The sequence below is a fragment of the Tamandua tetradactyla genome, chromosome 22 (genome assembly GCF_023851605.1).
Source record: "Tamandua tetradactyla isolate mTamTet1 chromosome 22, mTamTet1.pri, whole genome shotgun sequence".
NCBI classification, from domain to species: Eukaryota; Metazoa; Chordata; class Mammalia; order Pilosa; family Myrmecophagidae; genus Tamandua; species Tamandua tetradactyla.
In genome coordinates, this window is record NC_135348.1 from 17307707 (window position 1) to 17334376 (window position 26670).

At 35.0% G+C, this 26670-nt stretch overlaps 1 protein-coding gene across 5 annotated transcripts in view; it reads left to right on the forward strand.

Moving 5' to 3' along the window:
* The window catches only part of LRBA (LPS responsive beige-like anchor protein), a 1037640-nt gene that overhangs the window by 775131 nt on the left and 235839 nt on the right, over positions 1-26670 (forward strand). For all 5 annotated transcript variants that reach the window (XM_077139839.1, XM_077139840.1, XM_077139843.1 and 2 more), the window contains 2 exons: positions 8114-8229; positions 12913-13025. In XM_077139839.1, coding sequence (XP_076995954.1) covers positions 8114-8229; positions 12913-13025 — 229 coding nt within the window. The remainder of the gene's footprint in view (positions 1-8113; positions 8230-12912; positions 13026-26670) is intronic.

A 26670-nucleotide genomic window follows, 5' to 3' on the forward strand; every position in this document is an offset into this window, starting at 1 on the left:
AAGAGTTAATGAAGGTGCAGAATAACTGAAACCTCACATATTGTTGATGGGTATGTAAAGTGGTATTGTCACTTTGGAAGCACGTTGGCTGTTTCATAGTAAATCAACCATGTATTTACTGTATATCTCAGCTGTCCCATCCAAAGACATTTATATGGAAAGGAAAATATATGTTCATACAATGGCCTGTTTATGAATGTTTATACCAGCCATAATCATAATCACAAAAAAATTGGAAACAGCCAAGATTTCACATCATCTGGGGAATTGGTAAATAAATTCTGATAAATCCATTCAATGGAATATACTACTCATCGATAAAAATTATGTAGTACTGATACATGCAGGAACATGGACGGATTTAAAAGCATTACACTAGGTTAATACAGTCAACAAAAAACACTTACATATATGTGATTCCCTTTATATGACATTTTGAGAAAAGCTAAATTGTAGGGACAGAAGTGTGCCAGTTTGAAAACATTATGTACCCCCCAAAAGCCATGTTTTAATCCTAATTCAATTTTGTGGAGGCAGTTGTTTCTTTTAATCCTAATTCAATACCGTAGGTTGGAAACTTTTGATTAGATTATCTCCACAGAGATGTGGTGTGCTCAAGTATGAATGTGGCATTTGATTAGATGGAGATGTGACTCCATTCATTCCAGGTGGGTTTTGATTAGTTTACTGGAATCCTATCAGAGAGGAAACATTTGGGAGACAGCAAGAAATGATAGGTGCCTCAGAGCCAACAGAGACAGAGCGACAGAAATGACAGAGCCATGCTGAAACAGATTCCAACACTTGGAGAGCAAAGATACTGATGTTTGGAGATGCTTGGAGCCCAGCAGACGTTGCCATGAGATGTTAAGCAAACCAGAACCTGAAGAGAACCAAGGGAAACCAAGAAATGAAAGCCAGCCCTAGAAAAGTAATGAGGAACCCACAAAGGAACAGAGGCTGAAAGCATGGAGCCCAGGAGCAAGGGACCAACAGATGCCAACCACATGACTAACCAGCCGACAGAGGTGTTCCAGACTAATTGAACTTTCTTGAGTGAGGGAATCCTCTTGTTGGTGCCTTAATTTGGACACTTTGATTTCCTTAGAACTGTAAACTTGTAACTTATTAAATTTCCCTTTATAAAAGCCGTTCCAGTTCTGACATATCACATTCCAGCAGCTTGCAAACTAATACAGACATCAAATCAGTAGTTGGCAGGGGCTGGATAAGAAGACTTGATTACAAAGAAGAATGTGAGAGTACCTTTTAGAATGTCAAAAATATTCCATATTTTTCCATATTCCATATTTATTCCATATTTTTGATTGTTATGGTGACATACAACTGTCTATGTTTGGCAAAACTCATTGCATTGTTCACTTAAGGGTGTATAAAAACCATATAAAAAGAAATTCTATGCTTTATTTTATGCTCCAATAAACCTGATTTTCAGAAATTGAAAAAGATGAAGATTATGAAATAATGAACATGCACAGTCTCAGGAACTCTAGTACCATGTTGGCAGGAATGCAAAATAGGAGGTTTAATTTGTGAAACAATTTGGCAGTTTCTTATCAATTTAAACATGCACTTAAAAATTCATCCTGGTAATCCCACACCTAGATTTGTCTACTGAGAGTAATAAAAATGTGCATACACACATATACTTGAAAGCAAAAATTAATAGTTTTATTTATAATAGTCTCAAATTGGAAACATTTCTAATGTTCAATTGTGAATGAATACAGATTATATTATATGCAATATACAGTGAATTACTATTCAGAAATGAAAAGGAATTGACTGCTGATAACATGTAGTTATTAAAAGAATCTCAAAAGCTTTGTGCTAAATAAAAGAAATTTGGCACCATTGGCTCCATACTGTTTGATTCTATTTATATGAAATTATTGAAAAAGCAAAACTGTATAGTCACAGAAACCAGATTATTGGTTGCCAGAACCAGATTATTGTTTTGCTTTGTTTCACTCTGTATACTTACATTTAGTAAATGTTATATTAAATTGCATCTCCATAAAAATTATTGAAAAAGTAAGCTATTTAGGTGTACTTAAAATATCTAAGTTATGAAACTGTATACATACTCATTTTCTTATGTACTACCACCTAATATATATGATAAATCAGACTAAGATTTTTTTATCATTTTGATTAAAATTGCATTATGCTTTTTTGCATCCTTGTCATTTTTGTCATTGTTATTAGCATTAAATCCAAATGTTAAGATGTTATAACTATAATGTATTTAAAACTTTTATCTTTAACCTTTGCCAAATTAGAGTTCAAATGTTAATTTTTTTTTTTTAATAAGTACCTGAGAGGAATGTGAAAATGCCAAAGTATTTCTCTAGAGGGGATTGGGAGAGTATGGGAGTATTTGTGTATTTATTGTGTGCTGGTCAATTGGCTATATTTAAATAACACCATTACTAATTGTTTTCTTTCATAGTACGTATTGATTCACCATCATCATAATTTAGGTACCTGATTTAAGGACTGTGAAGAGAGAAAACACTGGATTTTTTCTGTTGATTGATTGAAATGTATTAGAAGTAAAAAATTGCCAGATTTTCTTAGTATACCTCCCCTTGTATTGATTAGTGTTTATTTAATTTTTAATTAGTGTTTATTTCACTTTTTAAAGGTGTTATCTTATTATAAATGCAACTGAAATAGGGTGAACAAATAGCAAACAGGATATTAGTAGGAGCTACAGTCAGCCTAGGGTTGGATGACTTTCTAAGATGAGTCATTCCCGTGTCCCTTGGCAGGAGACCTCAGTTTGTAATAGGTGGCTGCTTAGGTGTCTGCATGACGTGACAGCTAGCTTCCCTTAGAGCAAGTGATCAGAAAGTATGAGTGAAACCCAAGCCCCAGTGTCTTTTTATGACCTATCATTGACAGTCACACAACATCATTTCTGCCACATTCTGTTTATTACAAGTGAGTCACTAAATGCAGCCCAGCCTCAAGAAGAGGGGAATTAAGTGCCATTCCTTGAATAGAGGGGTATCAAAGGATTTGTGGACGTATTTTAAAACCACCACAGGTTATAACTTTTCTGTAAACAGGGCAAATAAAATGACCTCTCTGGATTATAATATATTATTAAAATATTTGCTTTAAAATGCCAATAGTAGTTTTAATTAGATAATTTTAGAATTTAAAGAGGAACTTCATGGTGCAAGAAAAAACAGCTCAACATTGCATAGTAGATTTCCTTTCTTAAGGAAAAAAACTTTTTTTTTTTTTACTAATCTGTTTTAGAAAATTTTAATCATTGCTTTGTATGTATAATGCCTGGAAACTCTTTATAATGTTATTCCATCGTGAATGGAAGCTAAAAGTCTTAATTCATTGAATATCACTTAAATTGATTTCCAACATTTACAAATGTATAAGGCATCCAGCAGTGTACAAGGTGGTTATCATCTCTGCCCATTCATGTTTAAACAAATATGTAAAGAAAATAAATAGCTTGTGATAAATGACAGGAAGGTTAAATAGGGCGTTTATGATAGTGATTAATGGAATGGGGATAGGAGGCTTTGATTAAGTTTGTCAGGAAAGTCTTCTTGTGTGCCTTTTTAGTTTTGATTTTAAGAAAAAATAATCAGCTAACCTTTGAAGGAGGGAATCACATGTGCAAAGGCCCTAAAGTAAGGCAGAGTTTCCAGTGCTCTAATAATTTGTTGAAGGCAAGTATCACTGGTACTTAGTGACCTTAGGAAGAAGGTGTCATGAGATGAAGCAAAAAGAATGTCAAATACAGATCAATACAAGGTTGTGTTTAGGATTTTCATATTTATCCTAAGAGCACGGCATAGTCTTCAAATGGCTTTAACCAGAACAGATATAATCAGATTTATACTTTAAGGTGATTCTAGCTCCTGTATGGATAATTGAAATACTGGCAAGAGAAAAAGTGCATATAGGGTGGCCAGTTATGAGCCTATTGTAGAAATCCAGGTGATATATGGTGATGATAGTGGAGTTGAAGAGAGATTCTTGTTTTGAGATTTTTAGGAGATAGAATTTATGGGACATGGAAATTAGATTTTAGAAATGATGAGAGAAGGAGGTATCTGGTGTGTTTCTCCAGGTTTAGCTTGAGATACTCTGGCATATTCTGAGATTGGGACTACTTGAGGAGGAGCAGTTATATAGGTGCCCTTCTGGGGCCATGGTAAGGATTGGTGGATGGTAGCAAATGGAAGGAAGAAGAGAAATTTAGTTTTAGATCCACTGAAATTGAAATCCCTGAGAAATGTCCAGACTGAAATTTTGAATAGGAAGGAGATATGTTTAGAGTTCAGAAGAAAGGTCTACTAATTGGGAGTCACTGCCATTTAGATGAAACATAAAGCTATCAGAGGGAATGAGTTTATCTGGGAAGATCTGTGAAATAGCAAGAGAAACTAGCTCTACATCTTGAGGAACCTCAACATTTAGGGTTAAATAAGGGAAAAAAAATGCACCACCACCCCCTTCAGAGAAACAAAACATCAACTACTACAACAAATAACATGAAATAAGGAGTGGCTAGAAAGATAGGAAATGCAGGAAAATAAGCTTCTAAGGTATCACAGTATTTAAAGAATGTAAGATCTCATGACAAGTCAATAAAATGTAGACCAACAAAGGTTTGTTGCATTTGGCAGTATTATAATATATATGGAACTGATGAAATGAGGAAAGTTTGAACCAGTTTCTTTTGGTTTGAGTGAGTAAGCTGGGTAAATTAGAAGGCTATGGTTGGGGCATAGGATATTGGGTTGGTAATTTTGAAAGGGAATAAATTTCTGTTGATTCCAAGGTTTGGATTCATGGTAGAAGAAGAATGAATGCAGTATTAAAACCAGTCACAGGATGATGCACCAGTGGCTCAGTGGCAGAATTCTCAACTGTTGTGCTGGAGACCCGGGTTCAATTCCTGGAGCCTGCCCATCTAAAAATAAAATTAAACAAACAAACAAACAAAACAGTCACAGTGAGGTGGACCTTACAGAGTTGGCTAAGTAAGGAGGTAATCAATTCACCTCTCCATAAAAGCAACTATGAAACTGGTTAAAATTGACAAAAATAATCATTTCAGAAATGGCTCTGGAAATTGACCAAAGCCATGCAATAATCTGAGAAGAATTTATTCTTGAAAAACTGCTGAATCATTAAAAATTGTAGGAGTCTGTAACATTCTTGCCTGCTGCTGTTCACACCCTACACTGCTCTGCCAGTGCAGAGATTCTGCCAGGACCAGGCAGGCCATGAGGACTGGCAGCTTCAGTGCCGCAGTTTCAGAGGTCTCACTTGATTTGGAGCTGTGGGCAGTGCCCATACCCAGCTGTATTGCTAATGGAAGTGACAATCTTTATGGCAGTTGAGAAAGGAAAGACAGAGTTTACCTAGTCTGAGATTGTGGTTAGGGCAGGCATATTCCTGGCTAAGGCTGTGTGTGTGTGTGTGTGTGTGTGTGTTGTGTGTATGTGTGTGTGTATGTATGTGTGTGTCACCAGAGACCAGAGAGGACTCAAGCTCCTCGTACTTTTAGCCAACCCTGACGATGCACATATGCACAGAGAAGACACAAAAGGGACCAGTGAAAAGTAAAAAACTGAGGCAGAATGAAAATGGCTTGAACTTTGGATATATTCTATACACACACAGATCCACTGACAGAAATTGAAACCTTTATTGACTTGAAGTACTTGAACACAGCCGCTGTAGCCACTCTACAATCATTGGTTAGCCACTAACCTATACAGGAGTAACCTCTAGGAAGTTGGCTGTAAATCTAAAAAGAAGAATAAAAAATTAAGCAGAGGGAGATGTCAGCAGCCATACATTGTGGAGGAGATAAATTTCGCATATGTAGACTAGGCAAGTTACTAAACAAAGTAATAAAAAGAAAAACAACAATACAACAGAACAACCTCCTCTAGGAGAAAAAGAACCTGAATCCAGAGTTGCTATAATATATTGTGTTCAAAGGAAAGAACTAAAGGAAACCATGTTTAAGGAATTGAAAGAAAATGTGAAAATGAATTAAATAGAATCACATAAGGAGATAGAAATTACACAAAAGACTGCAACTGCTCTTTGACTCAGGTGAGTGCTGGATTTAGGAAACAAAAGGAGCATTAATTTCTCTCCATACATACACTTGCTACTTGGAGTCAAAGGTGATTCTTTCCCTGGTGCAGGGGTTGTTTGCTCTTCTTCCACCACCACACAATTAGTGGGTCCCATCCCACTATGGGGATCTATGACTTCACCTTTTTCCAGTCGTTCTCTACTCATACGCAGACTTTTGTCCTAAAGCCTCAAAAGAGAATCCTCAATTTTGAAAATAGATCTATAGAGTTATAGCCCTGTACCAGCTGGCCTTCATGTTTAAAAGGAGAGCAGTAGTTGGCTGATAGCTGATTTTCCAAAGAGGTATAAGGATGGCAGCCATGTCATCCTTATATATATGTCATCCTTATATATATATATGTCATCCTTATATATATAGCCATGTCATCCTAGTGTTATATATATATAACACTATATATTAAAGCTACAGTAAAATGCCACTTCATACTTACTTACTAGATTGACTATAATAAAAAATACATACAATACCTAGTCTTGGCAAAGACTAGCCACTGCTAGTTGGAATGTATAATGGTACAACTACTTTGGAAAATAATCTGGTAATTTCTTAAGAAGTTGAACAAACTCAGTTTGTAACCTAGTAATTCCACCCTTAGGAGTCTACCAAAGAGAAATGAACGCATATGTTCACATAGAAACAGATACATGAATGTACAGTGGTAGCCTTATTCATAATAGCCAAAGTTGGAAACAGTTTAAATGTCTATCATCTGGTGAATGGACAAACAAAATTCATATTCATACGGTGAAATACCATTCACCAATTAAAAAAGGAATGAACTACTGATCTATCCTACCACATTATGCTTGGTGAACGTAGTCTGACACAAAAAAATGACTGAATAATGTATGATTCCATTTCTGAAATAGCCATAAAAAGCAATATAGAGAGACAGAAAGCAGATTTGTGGTTGTCTAGAACTGGGAATAAGAAGGTGAATTAACTGTATATAAGCAGAAGTTAAGTTTTTGAGATGATGGAAATGCTAAAAGTGAATTGTGGTAATAACTGCACAACTCTGTAAATTTATTTTTTGCATGAGCAGGCACTGGAAATCGAACCCGGGTCTCTGGCATGGCAGGCTCTACCTCTGCCTGCTGAGCCACTGTGGCCTGCCCTGTAAATTTACTTTTAAGAAATCATTGATTTGTACATTTACGATGGGTAAAGTTTGTATTATGCAAATTATACTTCCATAAAGCTTTTTTTTTTTTTTTCCCCAAAAATAGTCACATTGTCTTGATGGTAGCAACAACAACTGTGGTAGCGACTTCTCTTAAACTGTAGGCTGTGAGTTTATATTGACTACTCCTGCTACGTATTTGGCACTGCTGCTTAATATCAGTTGTATCTTTTGGTATTTATATTTCATTTGGAGAACACAGAAAACTTGGTCTTCTACAAAGTAGTATTAAAAAAAGAACTCAATAGTTTTGCTTAATTTGTCCCATCCCATGAATAGAATCCTAAATAGCCTTTGAATCTATTTCCCTTTTGTTAAATAGTATATACAAGTACAATATTTAAATTTACGATGTGTGAATGTATTGTCTTTCAGAGATAACTATTAAAATTGGTAAGGTTTGTGAATACATCTTTTATCCATATTTTTCAGTTACTATAATTCCTTCTTTTTATATCAGTAAAACCGTATTAATCATACTGGTCTAATCAACCCGTATGAAACCTGGATAGTATAATGGCATTGTAACAACAGCTTACCTAAGTGAATAGAACAAGTATAATAGAGTAGTGGCTAGTCTAAACATTTCTTTAACCATTAATTGTAGATTGAAACATTTCTAGTACTCATTACTATAATATGAATATAACGTTTCAGAATTATACAGATTTCATTATTAACAAATAAACACAAATATTCATTATTTATTATTGTTATATAACTAACATTCCATTGCATATTTTTTTTTGCAGGCGTATTTCATTAGCTAGTCCACCCCAACTTTTTAGAGCTTCTAACATGACCCAACGATGGCAACACAGGGAGATTTCAAATTTCGAGTACTTGATGTTTCTCAACACAATAGCAGGTAATCTAAACACACACATTGACTTGCTCCAAATGATGATGATATGATTAGATTATTTTGAGTACAGATGTAAGTAGCTTGTTTTTATTGCATTATCAATGCTAAAATACCTTACCAAGAATGATTTGATAATTGGTTTTCAAGCTTTGTATATAAACAATTGGCTACTTGATAGAAATTAGAATGGATATATAAACGCTTCAAAAAAAAAAAACAGCGTGAAAATAAGACTTTACAGCTATTAAATATGGTATTAATATACTTATTATCAATTAGCAGGAATGAAGTACCATATAAGATTTTAAGAACCTTTTTAATCATTAGAAATGTGTTATATGATGAAACAATGAAGTACCACAAAGGAAAAAGAAAACTGTGGATAAAATATTAAGTAATGGCATAATTATGACCCATATATGGAAATCTAAAGATCAAATGGCCCTGCCTAATGTCTGGAATCATGTAATATCATTGAAAATCACCCATTGTATTTGTTTACTTTAAAAGAGAGTTTAAGAATAGGAATGCATCATTACTTTTAGTTTATACTAACCAGTATAAAGAAAATAGAGATGTATATGTGAGACATTTGGGATTCATTTCATCAAACTGACATGGTTTATATTTGGTGAGCAAAGGAAATACAAAGAATAAGCATGTGGCTTACTTTCAGAGAAGTTATTTTGATTATGAATGTAAATTCTTACATAATTCTAGAGCTAGAGTGTATAAATGCAATAAAAAAATGCAAAGTACTATGGGGGCTAAAAGGTCAGGGAGAAAGATGGGTTATAATTATGCTCATCCAGTTGGTGGGAGTAAGGAGACAATCAGGTAAGGATTCATGTTCCATGAAAGAATGAGTATTACTTTGACTAGCTGAGGAGGTTATTGGAGATTAGTAGTCATTTCATGTAAAACTAAAAGCATATGCAAACATACAAAGATAGGAAAATATGAAGTATATTTAGAGAACAATTATTGCTCTAGTTTTGATGTGTGTGCAGTATATATATATATACATAAATTGTATATTCATAAAGATAAAATGATAAAGAAAACTAGAAAGGTAGTGTGAAAACTTACTGTAGATAGTTTTGTCTATCTGAGGTATTAGCATTCAGGAAACTTTAGAAAGTTTTTTGAGCATGAGTGATATTAAAACTGTATGAAACATGAACTTGGTGGTGGTAAGATGAATTTGCAGAGAACAAAATTAGGAGGCTATTACCTATAAAAAGTAAGGAAAGCATAAACGAGAGAGGTAACTATGAATTTAAAAGTAGCCAATACCATAAATCTTTACAAAGAACAAACCATTTGACCTGTTTTATAGATAAGAAAGTATCAGAAAAGACTCCCAGTCTTCTGGCCTAAATCATGGAGAGATTGGTGGTGCCATTAGCAGAAAAAGAAGTCAGAAGAATTTGAGTTGGGGAAAAATGATGATTTTATTGTGTTGACAAGACGTCCAAGTTAACATATCAGAAAGATTTATTAGAAATATGGGCCAAAGAGAATATTCAGAACTTAAAAGGAAACATTGAAATGCACAACTCTGAACCATTGATTATATACTCTGAATGATTATATGTTATGTGAATATATCTCAATAAAATTACATTAAAAAAAAGAGGAAACACTGAATTTCATGTGATAGAGAAGAAATCATGGAGAGAAGCACCAAGGCAGATAATATAGACAGTGGTGAAATGAGATCTGGGAAATACTCTTGTGTATAAGAAAAAGAAAAAGTCAGTAAAGGGGAGAACAGAGAATAGATGCTCCTAGAACTTACAACAGGAGTAGGAAGAGAACTAAGATAATCAAATATCATGAAACTGGCAAAGAGAGAGGAAAGGGGTTGATCGTGTGTGTCAGGTGTTACAGAGAAGTAATGGAGAATTAAAAATGTGAAGGATAGACTTCTGGATTTGACATTTGGGTACTTACTGTTTACTTTATAAGGGCTCATTTCCAAAGTGTGCAGATCAATAATCAATAATCCTTGATTATAAGGATGGAATGGTTGGAGATCAAATGGAAATATTATATATAAATTACTGTTTTCTTAAATGTGGTAGTAGAGAGAGGATAGTTTAAGGCAGGGGGAAAAACTATGAAAGAGAGAGAGAGGAACATTAACAATTCAAGACATGAGAGACAGATTGAAGAGCACAAGTGAAAGAATCTTAGCAAAGAAGAAAAATGCCATGAAAAAGATAAATGGGAAGAGAAGAATTCTATGAAGAATTAAAAATATATTGAGTTGGGGAGGAAGTTAAAGACTCACATTGAAAAGTCTAAATTTTGTCAGTAACAAAGTTCATCTCACAGTCAACTGAGGAAAAGGAATGAAGAAAGTTTGAATAGTGAATTTAGTAGGGATTTTATAACTAGTTACTAAAAGAATTCTTAAGTAGTAGTAAGAGATGAGAAACATATTTATATGACAAAGTTTAGTGGCAGTTTTGCATGTGATAAATCAATTAATATAAACTGATTAATGTATAGCAATGATTATAGTGCTAAAACATTTATGAAATAGTCTACTCTGCTGTCCCTGCAATTATATATGTATATAAAATGAATTTATCCCTTGGCTATTCTTTAAAAAAAAAAAAAAAGAAACAGTAACTTGTTTGTGTTTACCGTAGAAAGTGGGGTTAAGATACATGTTATTTGAGATCCTTTAACACCATTATTCTGTGTCACATATATATTCTCAAGGTATTTTGTTACATTTTCCAAATGACAATATTTGCAAGTATTCAGTAACTATGTATTGAATCTAACTTAACTAATAAAAGTTTAACCATACTAAGAAGGTGCATACTCTTTTTTTTTTTCTCTTTTGTACATACAATGAACTTTTGATTATTTCAGATTAGTTAAGCAGATGGGTGAAGATGACAGTTTTCTTATTTACTAACATTTCAGTCAGAAGGAAAGGGAACTTGGGGGAAAAGAGGAGGGGAATGAAAGAAGACTGCATTTTGCTACTAAGTTTAGTTATTTTCTCCTGAGAGAAATTAAAATTATTGACAAAACTGTGTAACATCCACGTGATTATTTTTGAATTAAAATTGCCCTTGTTATTCATGTTTCCTAAGACTCTTTCTAGGTCAGTCAAGGAGGAATGTAACGATGTTATTTCACTAGGCCTTAAGCCCAAGATGAATAGAGTAAAATAATACATTGAAAATATATTGTTAAGAAGACCTATATACCAAGACTCTATGTAGAGAGCTACTTTATCATTCAGCTGTGTATTGATACAACATCAGGATATATCTGAGAAAGAAAAAAAGGTTAGAAATTATAGAATACACAATAATGAGAGAATTAAAACAATATTAATATTCCTGTCTATTTTATCTATAAAGTCTGTTCACATTGCATTTAACTAAAAATAGGTTACACACTAATAAATAGTTAAAAATCAGCATTTTGATTCCAGAAACAATGATCTCAGTTACTATGCTGCCCCTGTAAAGTAGTGATATACAGAAAACTGCTGTGCATAACTAGAAGGTCTACAGTATCCTTTGCTTAATTCATGTTTTCAGTAGACCTAAATGTGTTACTTAATTACTTAAAGTTTAGAAGATATATAGAAGAGTATGTGGCAGCTTTTAGGAGTGAGGGGAAACCATATTGATAATGCTGTCACTTTATTCAGAGGGTCATAGAATTTGAAAGCCACCACAGAAATTTTAGGATTATTTAATACAACACTCTCGTTTTGTGTATGACTACCGAATGTCCACAGGAGTTAAGTCACTTATACTTGGTTAGTTGGTTGGTTGTTGGCTGGTTGGATGATTAGTTACTTAATGGGAGAAAAAGGATTCTGATTTTGAAAAAAAAACGCTGAGAATTGCAAATTGTTTTTTTAAAGTCTTAATGAAGAGTATATTATTTGACATAGGCTTCAAGTGGTGAAAAAACAGTCAAGTTTAGTTTGTTTGGGTACACACACACAAAAAATCCATTTAACATTGTTTCTAGTAGCCCTTAAAAGGAGAAACATCCTAAAGTGTGCAGCATTGCAGAGATCGGTTAAATTAATTGTTCCTTCTATAGTGCAAAATTCACTCTAATAGTCAAAACAGTGAAGCAAAGACACATGTTCTAAAGAGGAGGAACTTATAAGATAAAGTCACAAGAGCAGTTCTAGTTCAGCTTTATAAAATGCAAGTGTCATGATGGCCAGAAGGGCCTGGCGGGACACCACACTGTTAGCCACTTTGCTTTCACCTGTAGGTGATAGGTTGATGCAGAATGGAAAGAAGAGGAGCGAATGAACTATTTATGAGCTTTTGTATTGATTAAATGTTTAAAAATAAAGCACATTTAGGTGCTGTATGTTATCAAAGCAATAAACTTTGGAACAAGACTATGATAATTCAAATATAGTTCAACTATTATTAATTGTGTGATTTTGGACAAGTTACCTAATCTTTGTATCAATTTTTTTTTCATCTACAAAAAGGGATGATATTGATTTCATGGGGTTATTCTGAGGATTAAATGAGATAGTATGTATGGAAAGCACTAAGAGCAATGTCCGGCACTTGATAATTGTTAGTTGTTCTTGTTATTTTTAGTGCCTTGTATTCCTGAATCTGTTATTTCATTTTATTATTCTAAACTAATAGGCACTATTTTTTGTCCTACCAGGACGAACTTACAATGACTTAAATCAGTATCCAGTGTTTCCCTGGGTTATCACTAATTATGAATCAGAAGAACTAGATCTTACCTTGCCAAGCAACTTCAGAGATTTGTCCAAGGTAATTTTTTCACTAATCATCTGAAATATAATTGTCTTGCATATAAAAATAAATGATACTTTCATTATTTTCCTATTTTTATCTTCTGAATATAATTATACATTTAATATGTATTTTAAATATGTTTCCAATATTCTCAAATTTAAAATAGTAAAAAATTTAATGTCATGATAAACCTGATAATAATTTAAAATGTAACAGCATTGTATTTGTTCCCCATATACATTCAAGAAAACATTCTCCCCAGATGTGAGGAATAAGCTTCATAGGGGCAAGCCCCAAGATTGAGGGCTCAGCCTATTGAACTGATTGTCCCCACTACTTGCGAGAATAATAGGAATGACCCAGATGGGGAAGTTGAATATTTCTTCCTTTCTCTCAAGTCCCCCAAGGGGACTTTCCAAATACATTTTTATTCTCTGCACACATTACTCTGAAGTGTGTTGGGGCATCACACTAACCTGTAACAAACCAACAGAATCTCATACCCTATTCAAGATTCCAATGTAATTATGGTGTTCAAGTAAACTGATTATACAAGTTAAATTCAATAATGTGCTACTGAAAATATAAATTTTGCACTAAATAAACATCTCGCCTTTGGTCTTGCACAGAGGTTGAGGTTTGAAAATATGGGCCATATCATCCTTTATCCAGTATTCTGAGTTACCTTAGCCCTATCCAGATCTGCTTTATTCATATCTCTGGATGAAGTCTGATCACTTTTTTAGCTTTTTTGACAGTTGCTGAATGGGATAATGCTGACATTACCACATTGTGGTTAATCTGTATGAGTGAGCATGATAATATTTGTCTTTTGTTTCTGACATTTGATTCAACATATTGTCCTTAAGGTTCATTCACCTAGTTGCATACCTCACAACTTCACAACTCTTGGGGTGACTCAATAGTCTGTGGTATGTATACACTATAGTTCCCCTTCCATTCTTCAGTCATTGTACCCTTAAGCCACCTCCATCCGCTGTGGATCACCAACAATGGTGCATAAACGCCAGTGTACGAATGTCCATACATGTCCCCACTCTCAGTTCCTCTAGGTATATATGTAAGAACATAGCTGCAAGATCTTATGACAACCCCATCCCTGTCCTCCTGTGGGACCACCACACTACCCTAAGGATGGGCTACACCTCTCAGCTTCCCTACCAACGGTGGATAGGTACATCTCTTTCTCCACATTTCCTCTAGTGCATATTTCTCTCTGTTCCTTTTTAAGCAGTTTTATTCATGTATTATACAATCAAATCTAAGTAAATGGACATGCATTCACCACTATAATTTTTATGAAGACATTTCCTTTACTTCCGCACAGAATCCATATACCTCCCCCCAATACCCCCAGTTGTTGACATTTACTTTTGGCATAACGCCTTTGGTACATTCATTGGAAGCATATTACAGTGTTACTGTTGACTATAGACCCTAGCTTGCATTGGTTGTCACTTTTCATGTATGCCATCCATTTTCAACCCCTTGCAATGTTGACATTCATTTGTTCTCCAACATGCAAAAACATTTTTATATTTGTACATTTGATCCCATCATTTTCTACTCTAAGCATTCCTAAGTTATATTGTCTCGGGATTTATCCTCTATCATTCCTTCTGGTTTAATATGTGCCCCCAGCCCTTCTTCCTCAGCCATACTCACATTCCACTTCAATCAGTGTACGTATATTACTGTGCTACTATCAGGTAGTATTGCGCTTTCTGTTTCTGAATTTTTACAATTATATTACTGTGTTACCATCAGGTAGTATTGTGCTATCCATTTCTGAATTTTTATAATCAGTCCTATTGTATGATCTATATTCCTTCAGCACCAAATGCCCAGTCTCTACCCTCTGTCTTCTATAACCTATGTTCTTAACTTTAACTCTAAATGTTCTCTCATTGCTATTAGTTCATGTTACTGAAACCATACAGTATTTATCCTTTATTTTGGGCTCATTTCACTCAGCCTAATGTCCTCAAGGTTCATCCAAATAGTTAAATCCTTCATGACTTTATTCTATTGTACAGCTGCATAATATCCTATAGTATTTATATACCACAGCTTGCTTAGCCACTTGTCCGTTGATGGACGTTTGAATTGTTTCCATCTTAATTGTAAATAATGCTGCTATAAACATCAATGTGCAAATGTCTGTTTGTATCCTTTCCTTCAGTTCCTCTGAATATGTACCTAGTAATGGAATTGCTGGATCATATGGCAGTTCTATACTTAACTTTCTAAGGAACCAGCATATTGCCTTCAAGAGTGGTTGTATCATTTTACATTCCCACTAACAGTGGATAAGTGTGCCTGTTTCTCCACATCTTCTCCTGCACTTGTCATTTTTTGTTTGTTTGTTTGTTTTTAAATGGCCATTCTAGTGGGCGTCAGATGGTATCTCTGTGGTTTTCATTTGCATTTCCCTAATAGCCCGTGAGATTAAGCATCTTTTCATGTGTCTTTTAGCCATTTGTATTTCCTCTTCTGAGAAGTATTTGTTCATGTCTTTTGCCCATTTTTTAATTGGGTTGTTTGTATTTTGGGGTTGAGTTGAAGAATCTCTCTATATATTTTGGATACTAAACCCTTCTCTGCTATGTGGTTTCCAAACATTGTCTCCCCTTGTGTAGGCTGCCTTTTTACTTTCTGGATGAAGTTCTTTGATGCACAAAAGTGTTTAATTTTAAGAAGTTCCCATTTATCTATTTCTTTTTTCAGTGCTTGTGCTTTGGGTTTAAGGTCTAGAAAAACACCTCCTCTGACAAGATTTATAAGATATTTCCCAACATTTTCATCTGACAGTTTTATGGTCTTAACTGTGATGTTTAGAGCTTTGACCCATTTTGAGTTAATTTTTGTATAAGGTGTGAGATATGGATCCTTATTCATTGGACATGGATATTCAGTTCTCTAAACATCATTTATTGAAGAGGCTAATCTGTTCCAGGTGGGTTGGCTTGACTGCCTTTTCGAAGATCAATTATCCATAGATGAGAGGTTCTATATCTGAACACTCAAGTCAATTCCATTGGTCAGTATATCTGTCTTTATGCCAGTATCTTGCTGTTTTGACCACTGTAGCTCATAATATCTTTATGCCAGTACCATGCTGTTTTGACCACTGTAGCTCATAATGTACTTTAAAGTCAGGTAGTGGGATATCACATTGATATCACATTGAATCTACAAATCAATTTGGGTAGAATTGACATCTTAACTATATTTAGTCTTCCAATTCGTAAGGACAGTATGCCCTTCCATTTATTTAAATCTTCCATGATTTCTTTGAGCAATTTCTTATAGTTTTCTGTGTAGGTCTTTTGTATCCTTAGTTAAACTTATTCCTAAATATTGCATTCTTTGGTTGCTTTTGTAAATGGAATTGTTTCTCGATTTCTTCTTCATATTGCTCATGACTAGTATATAGAAACACTTCTGTTTTGGGAGTATTGATCTTGTACCCTGCCACTTGCTGTACTCATTTATTAGTTCTAGCAGTTTTGCTGTAGATTTTTCAGGATTTTTTACATATAATATCATGTCATCTGAAAACAGCAAGAGTTTTACTTCTTCCCTTCTGTATTAGTCAGGATTCTCTAGAGAAACAGAATCAACAGGAAATATGCATAAATATAAAATTTATAAAAGTATCTCACGTAACTTTGGGAATGTAGAGTCCAAAATCTGTAGGGCAGGCTGTGAAGCTGATGACTCCAATGGAGGGTCTGGATAAACTCCACAGGAGAGACTTGCTGACTGAAGCAGAAGAGAGCCTGTCTATTTCGAATCCTCCTTCCAGTGATTAGATTAAGAATCACTAATTTCAGAAGGCATTCTCTTTGGTTGATTACAAATGGAATCAGCTGTGGATGCAGCAACTCAATCATGATTTTATTCTATGAAATGTCCTCATAGCAACAGACAGACCAGCACCTGTCCAACCAGACAAACAGGTACCACCACCTGGCCAATTTGACACATGAGCCTGACCAGGACACCTTCCAATTTGGATGCCTTTTATTTTTTGTTTTAGTCTAATTACTCTGGCTAAAACTTCCAATACAGTGTTGAACAATAATAGTGGACATCCTTGTCTTGTTCCTGATCTCAGAGGGAATGTTCTCAGTTTTTCCCTGTTGAGGATGATGTTAACTGTGAGTTTTTCATATATTCCCTTTATGGTGTTGAGAAAGTTCCCTTCTATTCCTATCCATTGAAGTGTTTTCATCAGAAAAGTTGTTGAATTTTGTTAAATGCCTTTTCTGCATCAATTGAGCTTATCATGTGATTTTTCCTTTTACTTATTGATATGGTGTATTACCTAAATTGGCTTTCTTAGGTTGAACCAGCCTTGCATACCTGAAATAAATTCCACTTTCATTACTGTGTATAATTCTTTTAAAGTGCTGATGTATTTGATTTGCAAATAATTTTGTTGAGGATTTTTGCATATATATTTGTTAAAGAGATTAGCCTGTAAGTTTCTTTCTTGTAGTATTGTTACCTGACTTTGGTATTAGGGTTATATTGGCTTCATAGAATGAGTTAGGTAGCTTTCCTTCCTCATCAATTTTTTTTGAAGAGTTTGAGCAGGATTGGTACTAATTCTTTCTTGAATCCTTGGTAGAGTTTGGATGTGAAGCCAGCTGGCCCTGGACTTCTCTTTTGGGGGGAGCTTCTTTATGACTGATTCAATCTCTTTACTTCTAGTAGGTTTGTTGAGGTCATCTATTTCTTCTTGAGTCAATGTTGGTTGTTCATGCCTTTCTAGGAAGTTGTCCTTTCCATCTGCTTTGTCTAGTTTATTAGCACATAGTTACTCATAGTATCCTCTCATTACCTCCTTTATTTCTGCAGGGTCAATGGTTATGTCTACTCTTCCATTTCTGATTTTATTTATTTACAACCATTTTTTTTTTTGTCATCCTAGCTAAGGGTTCATAGATTTTTTTTTTCTCAAACAACCAACTCCTGGTTTTTTAATTTTCCAAATTGTTTTCAAATTCCCAACTTCATTTACTTCTGCTTTGATCTTATTTATTTCTTTCCTTTTATTTGCTTTGGGTTTAGTTTACTGTTCTTTTCTGTGTCTTCCAAGTGAACAGATAGTTCTTCAATTTTCACTTTCTTCTTTTTAAATATAGGTATTTAACGAAATGAATGTCCCTCTCAGCACTTCCTTTGCTGCGTACCATAAATTTTAATATGCTGTGCTCTTATTTTCATTTGCCTCTAGATATTTACTGATTTTTCTTGTAATATCTTCCTTGACCCACTGGTTGTTTAAGAGTGTGTTGTTTGTCCTCCATATTTTTGTGAATTTTGTGGTCCTCTGCCTGTTAGTGATTTCCAACTTCATTCCATTATGATCTGAGAAAGTTTTTGTAACATCTTAATCTTTATAAATTTGTTGAGACTTGCTTTGTAACCCAGCATATGGCCAATCCTTGAGAATGATCCATGAGGACTTGAAAAAAGTATGTATCTTGCTACTGTGGGATGTAATGTTCTGTCAAAGTCTGTTAAGTCTAGTTCATTTATCATATTGTTCAACATCTCTGTTACTGTGTTGACCCTCTATCTAGATGTTCTATCCATTGATGAGAACATGGTGTTAAATTCTCCAATTATTATAGTAAAGGTGTCTACTTCTCCCTTCAGTGTTGTCAGTGTTTACCTCATGTATTTTTGAGCACTCTGGCTCAGTGCCTTAAAATTCATGATTATTATGTCTTCTTGTTGAATTGTTCCTTTTATTAACACCCAGTGTCCTTCTTTGTCTCTTTTGTTTTACACTTGAAGTCTAATTTCTCGGAGTTTAGTATAGCTACCTGTGCTCTTTTATGGTTGTTGTTTGAATGAAATATCTTTTCCCAGCCCTTCACTTTCAACCTATTTTTGTCCTTGAGTCTAAAGTGAGTTTTCTGTAGGCAGCATATAGTTGGGTCCTATTTTCTAATCCATTTTGCTAGTCTGTGTCTTTTGATTGGGGAATTTAAGCCATTAACATTTAATGTTATTACTGTAAAGGTAGTATTTTCTTCTGCCATTTTGTCTTTTGGATTTTAAATATCATATCTAAATTTTTTTCTCATGTTAGTTTTATTGATAGTCTTCATTTCTACACTCTTCTCTAAATGTCTCTCTCCAGTTTCTTCCTGTCTACATTTAGTGTTCCCTCTAGTAATTCTTGTAAAGCTAGTCTCTTCATCACAGCTTTTCTCAGTTACTGTTTTTCCGAAAATATTTTAATCTCCCCTCATTTTTTTTTTTTGCATGGATAGGCACTGGGAATCAAACCTGGGTCTCTGGCATGGCAGGTGAGAATTTTGACACTGAGCCACCATTGCACTGCCCTCTCCCCCTCATTTTTTTTTTTTAACGTGGGCAGGCACCAGTAATCGAACCCGGGTCCTTGGGCATGGCAGGCATGCACTCTTACCTGCTGAGCCACTGTGGCCCGCCCTCCCCCTCATTTTTGAAGGACGGTTTTGCTGGGTACAAGAATTCTTGGTTGGCAGTTTTTCTCCTTCAGAATTTTAAATATACAATACCACTGCCTTTTTTATTCTGGTTTCTGCTGAGAAATCCACACATAGTCTTATAGAGCTTCCCTTTTATGTGATGAATTGCTTTTCTCTTGCTGCTTTCAAAATTCTGTCGCTGACTTTGGCATTTGACAATCTGATTAGTAAGTATCTTGGAGTAGGTCTATTTGGATATATTCTGTTTGGAGTACTCTGCACTTCTTGGATCTGTAATTTTATATCTTTCCTAAGAGATGGAGAATTCTTATTGATTATTTCCTCCATTAGTCTTTCTGTTCCTTTTTCCTTCTCTTCTCCTTCTAGAATACCCACAACACGTATATTTGTGTGTTTCATATTGTCATTCAGTTCCCTGAGAACCTGCTCATATGTTTCCATTCATTTCCTTATATTTTCTTTTGTGTATAGGATTTCAAATATCCAGCCCTCTAATTCACTAATCCTTTCTTCTGCCTCTTCAGATCTATTGTTGTAGGTTTCCATTGTTTTTTCATCTCTTCTGTTGTTCCTTTTGTTCCCATAAATTCTGTTTTGTTTTTTTCAAATTTTCTAGTTCTTTATGTTTGCCCTCTTTATAGCCTCCCTCAACTCGTTGATTAGATGTTTGATGAGATTTGATGTTAAGTGAGATTTTGCATGTTTCTTCAAACATCCTGAATGAGTTGTTTAAATTCCTGTATTCATTTGAAATGTTTGTATATTCCTTTGGCTGGGCTATACCCTCAGTTTTTCTAGAAAGACTTGTTATTTTTTGCTGCCATCGAGGCATTTGAGTTCCCTAATTAGTTTACTCTCAAGGTTGTTTTCACGCTTTTACCTAGGGTTTTCTTGCTGGTTAGTTTTGTCCTCTATCTGTTCTTTGACATACAGTTCAACTTATTCTAGACATCTTGCATAGGTTCCATTGAACTGATCAGAATTTTTCAGTTCTTATTTTGTTTCTTACACTGCCTATATGCAGGATCTCCTCAGATATTATAGACCCCAGTCAGATTCTCCCAGAGCAAACAGGTCCGTGACTTAGGAGGAGAAAGTAGCCAGCATCAGTTTTCCTTGAGGGTGAGACCCAGCAAGTTGTCATACTTTCCTATGAAGCCTGTAGACTCTGGGTTTTTCCTATACTGCACAGCTTGTGGCACTTGTCTTCCCATGGCTTCCCACTAGGTTAAAGTGTTGCAGTGCCTTTAATTTCAACAGGGTCTTTCTGCCAGAGGTATGGTAGAGACAGAAGTGAGGCAGGAGGCTGTGTTTGATTGCTTTTGTTTTCCAGCTCCTGGAGCCTGAATTCCTTGTAGAAGGGATTTTACTTGAGTTGGGTCCCACCCCCTTTTCTTGGGGAAGATATGCCCTTTAGGTAATTAACCCCTTTCACCTGACTTGTTACTATATCTCCGACAAGCCTTAGTTCCACCCTCATCTGGGGCTGTGCTGGGATCTAAGTGTCTTTACAGGTCTATCTAATGAGCTGTTTAAGAAGTCACAAAAAGGAAAAAGCCTTTTCAAAGCCAGACCCTCACTCCTCAGATTTTCTAGTCAAGAGGTTCAGTTTGTTATGTGGCTTTATGTATCTTCAGACTCTATGTGATTCCTTTACTTGGAGTTCAGCCCTTTTTCAGTATTTTGTGCTAACCCAAAAAGCCTCTGTTTTGTTTTGTTTATTCCATCAGCCTCACCCCCTTTCTGCTGAGGCAAAAACTTCTAGTTCCTTTAGTGCTTATTCCTGGGTTATCTGTGCTGGGGCCTGTTATCACTAGTCAGAATTTAATTAATTCTGAAGTTGGCACTTGTTTTAGCTGAGTCGTTGCTACTAGGAGAGTCTGTTTCCTCTCCCCTTGGGGAATCAGACTGCTTTCCTCTGGGGGAGGGGCACCAACTTCTGCAACTTGGGCACTTATAGTTCTGTGTGGGATCTCAGCCATTCCAACTTGTCCAAACTTGTATATGCTGTGTGTCCAGTCACTGATGTTCCTGCAGCAGTTGTTCTGTAACCTTCCTGTCTATTTATTAACTACTATGGAGAATGAACTAAATTTCCACAAGTTAGTATGCTGCCATCTTGCCCTGCATTGCCCCATCTTCATTTTAAAAATTGGCATTATAGTATATATACTGTGTTTTCACTTTCTGCAGTTATTTTCCCATAATCTTTAGATAATCTTGAAAAATTTTCCTTTTCTGTCCTGAATTATCAATTATTAGAATATCCAAAATCATCATTTTGGGATATATAATAAAATACATTTCTTTTTTTTATTGTGAATAATAACATATATAAAAAAGCAATAAATTTCAAAGCGCACTGCAAGAATTAGTTGTAAAACAGATTTCAGAGTTTGTATAGGTTACAAATCCACAATTTAGGTTTTTACTTTTAGCCACTCCAAGACACTGGAGACTATAAGAAATATCCATATAATGATTCAGCAGTCGTACTCATTTGTTAAGGCCTACCTTCTTTGTTATAACTCCACCTACTCTTTTGATCTTTCTTCTAGTCTTTAGGGGTATTTGGGCTATGCCCATTCTAACTTTTTTTATGTTGAAAGGGCTGTCCATAATATGGGATAAGGGGAAGGAATTACTTGATGTTCTGGAGAGGCTGGCCCCTCTGGGTTTCAGGACTTATCAGGCCTAAAAGCCCATCTGGAGGTTGTAGGTTTCTGGAAAGTAATATAGTATATGGAACTTTTATAGAACTTGGGAGTCCCTAATATTTGAGACACTATCAGGGGTTTCCCTGCTAATAAAGTTTAATAGTTCCATGTTTTTTCTCCTGTCCCTTAAGGGACTTTGCCAGTTCTTTTAAATTTTCTGCTCAACCTGCTCTGGGTTGTATCCAGACATTACATTAAGCTACACAGAATCGCAAGCCCTCATTTCCATTCTGGGCTCCGTGTTTGGGTTCTTTAAATGATCTATCCATACAAGTTGAGTTAGATTATGTGCTACAGAAAATTTAGGTTCTAGACAAAATAAACCTCTTCCTTTGGTCTCATAGGGTAGATGAAGTTCTAAAATACAGACAGTATCTTCCTTATCCCTGTGTTCTGGTTTACCTTAGTCCTGACCTGATTGAATTCATTCTTATCTCTGATTGAAGCTTGTTCTCTTTTGCAGTTTCTTTACCAATTGTTACATGTGGCAATGCTGACCTTCAGATCTGCAGAACTCCTATTCTGAGTCTAGGTGTCACACGGGTATCCAGGAAAATACCAGGTTATACATATGTAGCACAACCTTTTAAAATCTAGAAATAATAACTACAACTCCAGAGTAAACATGACTGCTCTAAGAGCTTACAATCTAGGCCCCAATTTTCCATAAGTATTTTTAAATGAGACCATACAATATTTGTTCTTTGTTTCTGGCTTATTTTGCATCACATGGTATTCCACAGATTCATTCACAATTTTACATGTCTCTGAATTTCATTCCTTTCTGTAGCAGCACAGTATTCAATCATGTGTATATCACAGAGTTCACCATTCTACGTCTCAGTGAGTGTATCCTTCAGCCACCTCCATCCATTTGGCATCATATTTAATGTCCAAAGGGAACAGTCCACCAGCACTCTCAATTTTAGATAATTTTTGTTGCTCCCAAGAGAAAAATAGTGATAAACACACCATAACCAAATAGAAAATCCAAACCTCCCATTAACTCTTGCCCCCCCCATTATTTTTCCTTTACATTACTGTGGTACTGTTGATGTTTTCCTGTTAAACTTAGCCCATGATTTGCAATAGTAGTTTTCTCCCTATACCCTGATATTATAAACTCCTTGTACAAGATTCATACCTTTGAAGTACTTCATGCAAGAACTTATATTTGTAGTGTTAATCGGTGGGATACAAGAATCTAATCAACCCCTTTCCATCATGTTAACCTTTAATATGACAGTATTTCTTACATACCCACTCATGAACTGCCTTCACTTCTATTCATTCCCTTACATTTAAGTTCAACCTCATTAGCTAACCATTCACCCATTTCTAGCTTCTGTGTATCTCTAAGTCCCCGATATTCTTTATTATACGCCTTTGAGTTTACCTTTGCCATGGTGATAAAAGTAAAACCATACGGTATTTGTCCTTTTGTGTCTGGCTTATTTTTCTCAGCATTATTTCTCAAGGTTTATCCATGTTTTCATGTGCTTCAAGACATCATTTTGTTTCACTGCTACATAATATTCCATCATATGTATATATCACATTTTGTTTATCCACTCATCTGTTGATGGACACTTGAATTGTTTCTATCTTTTTGCAATTGTGAATAGTAGTGCTATGATTATTGGTGTGTAAATGTTCATTTATGTCACCACCTTCAGCTCTTTTGGGAATATACCGAATAATGCTATTGCCAAGTCATAGGGCAATTCAAAATACTTAGAAAAGTAGTTTTCTAAGGAACTGCCAGAATGTTTTCCACAGAAGGTGTATCATTATATATGCCCACCAGCAGTGCATAGGTGTCCCAGTTTCTCTCCATTCTCTCCAACATTTGTAGTTTCCTGTTTGTTTAATGGTAGCCATTCTTATAGATTTCAGGTGATACCTCATTGTCATCTTGATCTGCATTTTCCTTATAGTTAATGAAAATTAGCATCTTTTTACATGCTTTTTAGCCATCTATACTTGCTCTTTGGAAAAATGCCTATTCATATCTTTAGCCCATTTTATATTTGGGTTGTTTGTTCTTCTGTGGCTGAGTTGTATGATTTCTTTATGTACACAGGGTATCATACCTCTATCCGATATGTGATTTCCAAATATTTTCTCCCATTGAGTTGGTTGACTCTTCATCTTTTTGACAAAATATTTTTAGGCATGACAGCATTGGGTGTTGAGGAGTTTCCGTTTATCTATTTTTTCTTTCATTGCTTGTGCCTTGGGTGAGTTTATTTCTTTTCATTTTGACTATTTCTTATGGAGAATTTCAAGAATATAAAGAAGACAAAATTGTGTAATCACCTCCTCCCATATATCATAAGTCACAGTACTTCAACAATAATCAATTCACAGTCACTCTTATTTCATCTTGGCTCTCATATTCTTTCCCCTTCCCATATTTCTTTGAAGCAAACCACAGACATCATATTCTATCTATTAACATTTCAACATGTACTTCTAAAGATAAGGTCTCTCTTTTTTAAACCACAACTATAATATCATTGGCAAACCTAAAATAATAACCATAATTCTTTTTTTAAAAATATTTTTATTGAGAAATCTTCACACACATTCAGTCCAACCATAGTATGTAACGAGTGGCTCACAATATCATTACACAAGTGTGTTCATCACCATGATCATTTTTAGAACATTTGCATCACTCCAGTTAAATAAAAAGAAAAAAGAAAAATCTCTTATATCCCATGCTCTTAACCCTCCCTCTCATTGACCACTAGTATTTCATTCCACCAATTTTTTTTTAGCACTTATTCCCCTCATTATTATTTATTTATTTTTCCTTATTTTTTATTCATCTGTCCATACCCTGGATAAAAGGAGCATCAGACACAGGGTTTTCACAATCACATGGTCACATTGTAAAAGCTATACAGTTATACAGTCATCTTCAGAAATCAAGGCTACTAGAACACAATTCAACAGTTTCAGGTATTTCCCTCAAGCCACTCCAATATACCAAAAACTAAAAAGGGATATCTATGTAATGCATAAAAATAATCTCTAGGATAACCTCTTGACTCTATTTGAAATCATTCAGGCACTGAAACTTTATTTTGTCTCATTTCTCTTTTCCCCCTTTTGGTCAGGAAGTATTTCTCAATCCCATGATGCCAGGTCCTGGTTCATCCCAGGAATTCTGTCCTACATTGCCAGGGAGAGTTACATGCCTGAGAGTCACGTCTTGCGTAGGGGGGAGGGCGGTGGGTTCACCTGCTGAGTTGGCTTGGAGAGAGAGGCCACATTAACTATAATTCTAAGGTCATCAGATGCCTAGTAGATATTAAATTTCTAAGTGAATTACAAATTTCATGATTCTTATTTTAGTTTGTTTATTCAAATCAGGATCCAAATAGAGATCACACAATGCAATTGGTTGCTATGTCTCAAATCTATTTTAATCTATAGGTTTCATTCCTCCACCTTTTTATTCCTTTCTAATTTGTTAGTTGAAAAAACATATTGTCTAATAGATTTTCTCACAGTGTGAGTTTTGCTGATTGCATCTCTGAGGGATAGTCAACGTGTTTCTCCTTCTATATTTCTTATAAAATTGGTAGCTTGTTCTAGAGATTGGTAAAATTCAGATTTAATTTTTGCAAGACTGCTTCATAGGAGTCTTCTGACAGAGGCATTAGTACCTGCTTTACTTCTTTTTTGTGTTAGTAGCCACTGATATTTACTTCTTGTCTTTATTAGGTCAGTAAGTACTTTTAAATAGTAGTATTTAAATTGTCTGTTTTCATTCATGAGGTCTAAAAAGAAGATACTTCCTTCATCCAATGGTGCATAGCATTGGAAAGGCAGGATAAAAGCTTAATTCTTTGTATTTAAATGCCACTTTTCAAAAGAGCAAGTTGGTTCCTAGCATTGTCCAGTGATGGCAATTAACTTTTTTAAGAATATCTTTATGAATTCACAGATATATGTGTTTGATATTTTAGTCTGTTGTGGTTATTATCCTTACTGATTTCAGCTGTTCATTCTTTGATACATAGGAGCTTTTTCAAGATGATACTGAACCATTTTGACACAATCTGAGTAGTCTTTGATGATTCCAGGCACTCAAGTATGACAAGGTGTTCCAGTCTTCACCTTCACTTACCCTGGCCCATATCTGGATTCATCCATTTGTGTAAGGAGCCCTAGTTCCTTTTCATGGGAAACAGTGTCTGGAGCCCATAGTTTGGCCTAGCAATGCTCATTGCTACTGTATTTGTCATTATTTCTATGTCTATTTGGAGGGATTTATTTTAAGAAAGATGAAATACATCATGAATTCAAACTGATTACTCCAATTTAAATTTAGGACCATATGTTCTTTAATGTATAGAGCGCTAAGTCCCTGCCCCCATTTGTTCATATGGTCTGAAATCCAATCTTTCTGTTAAT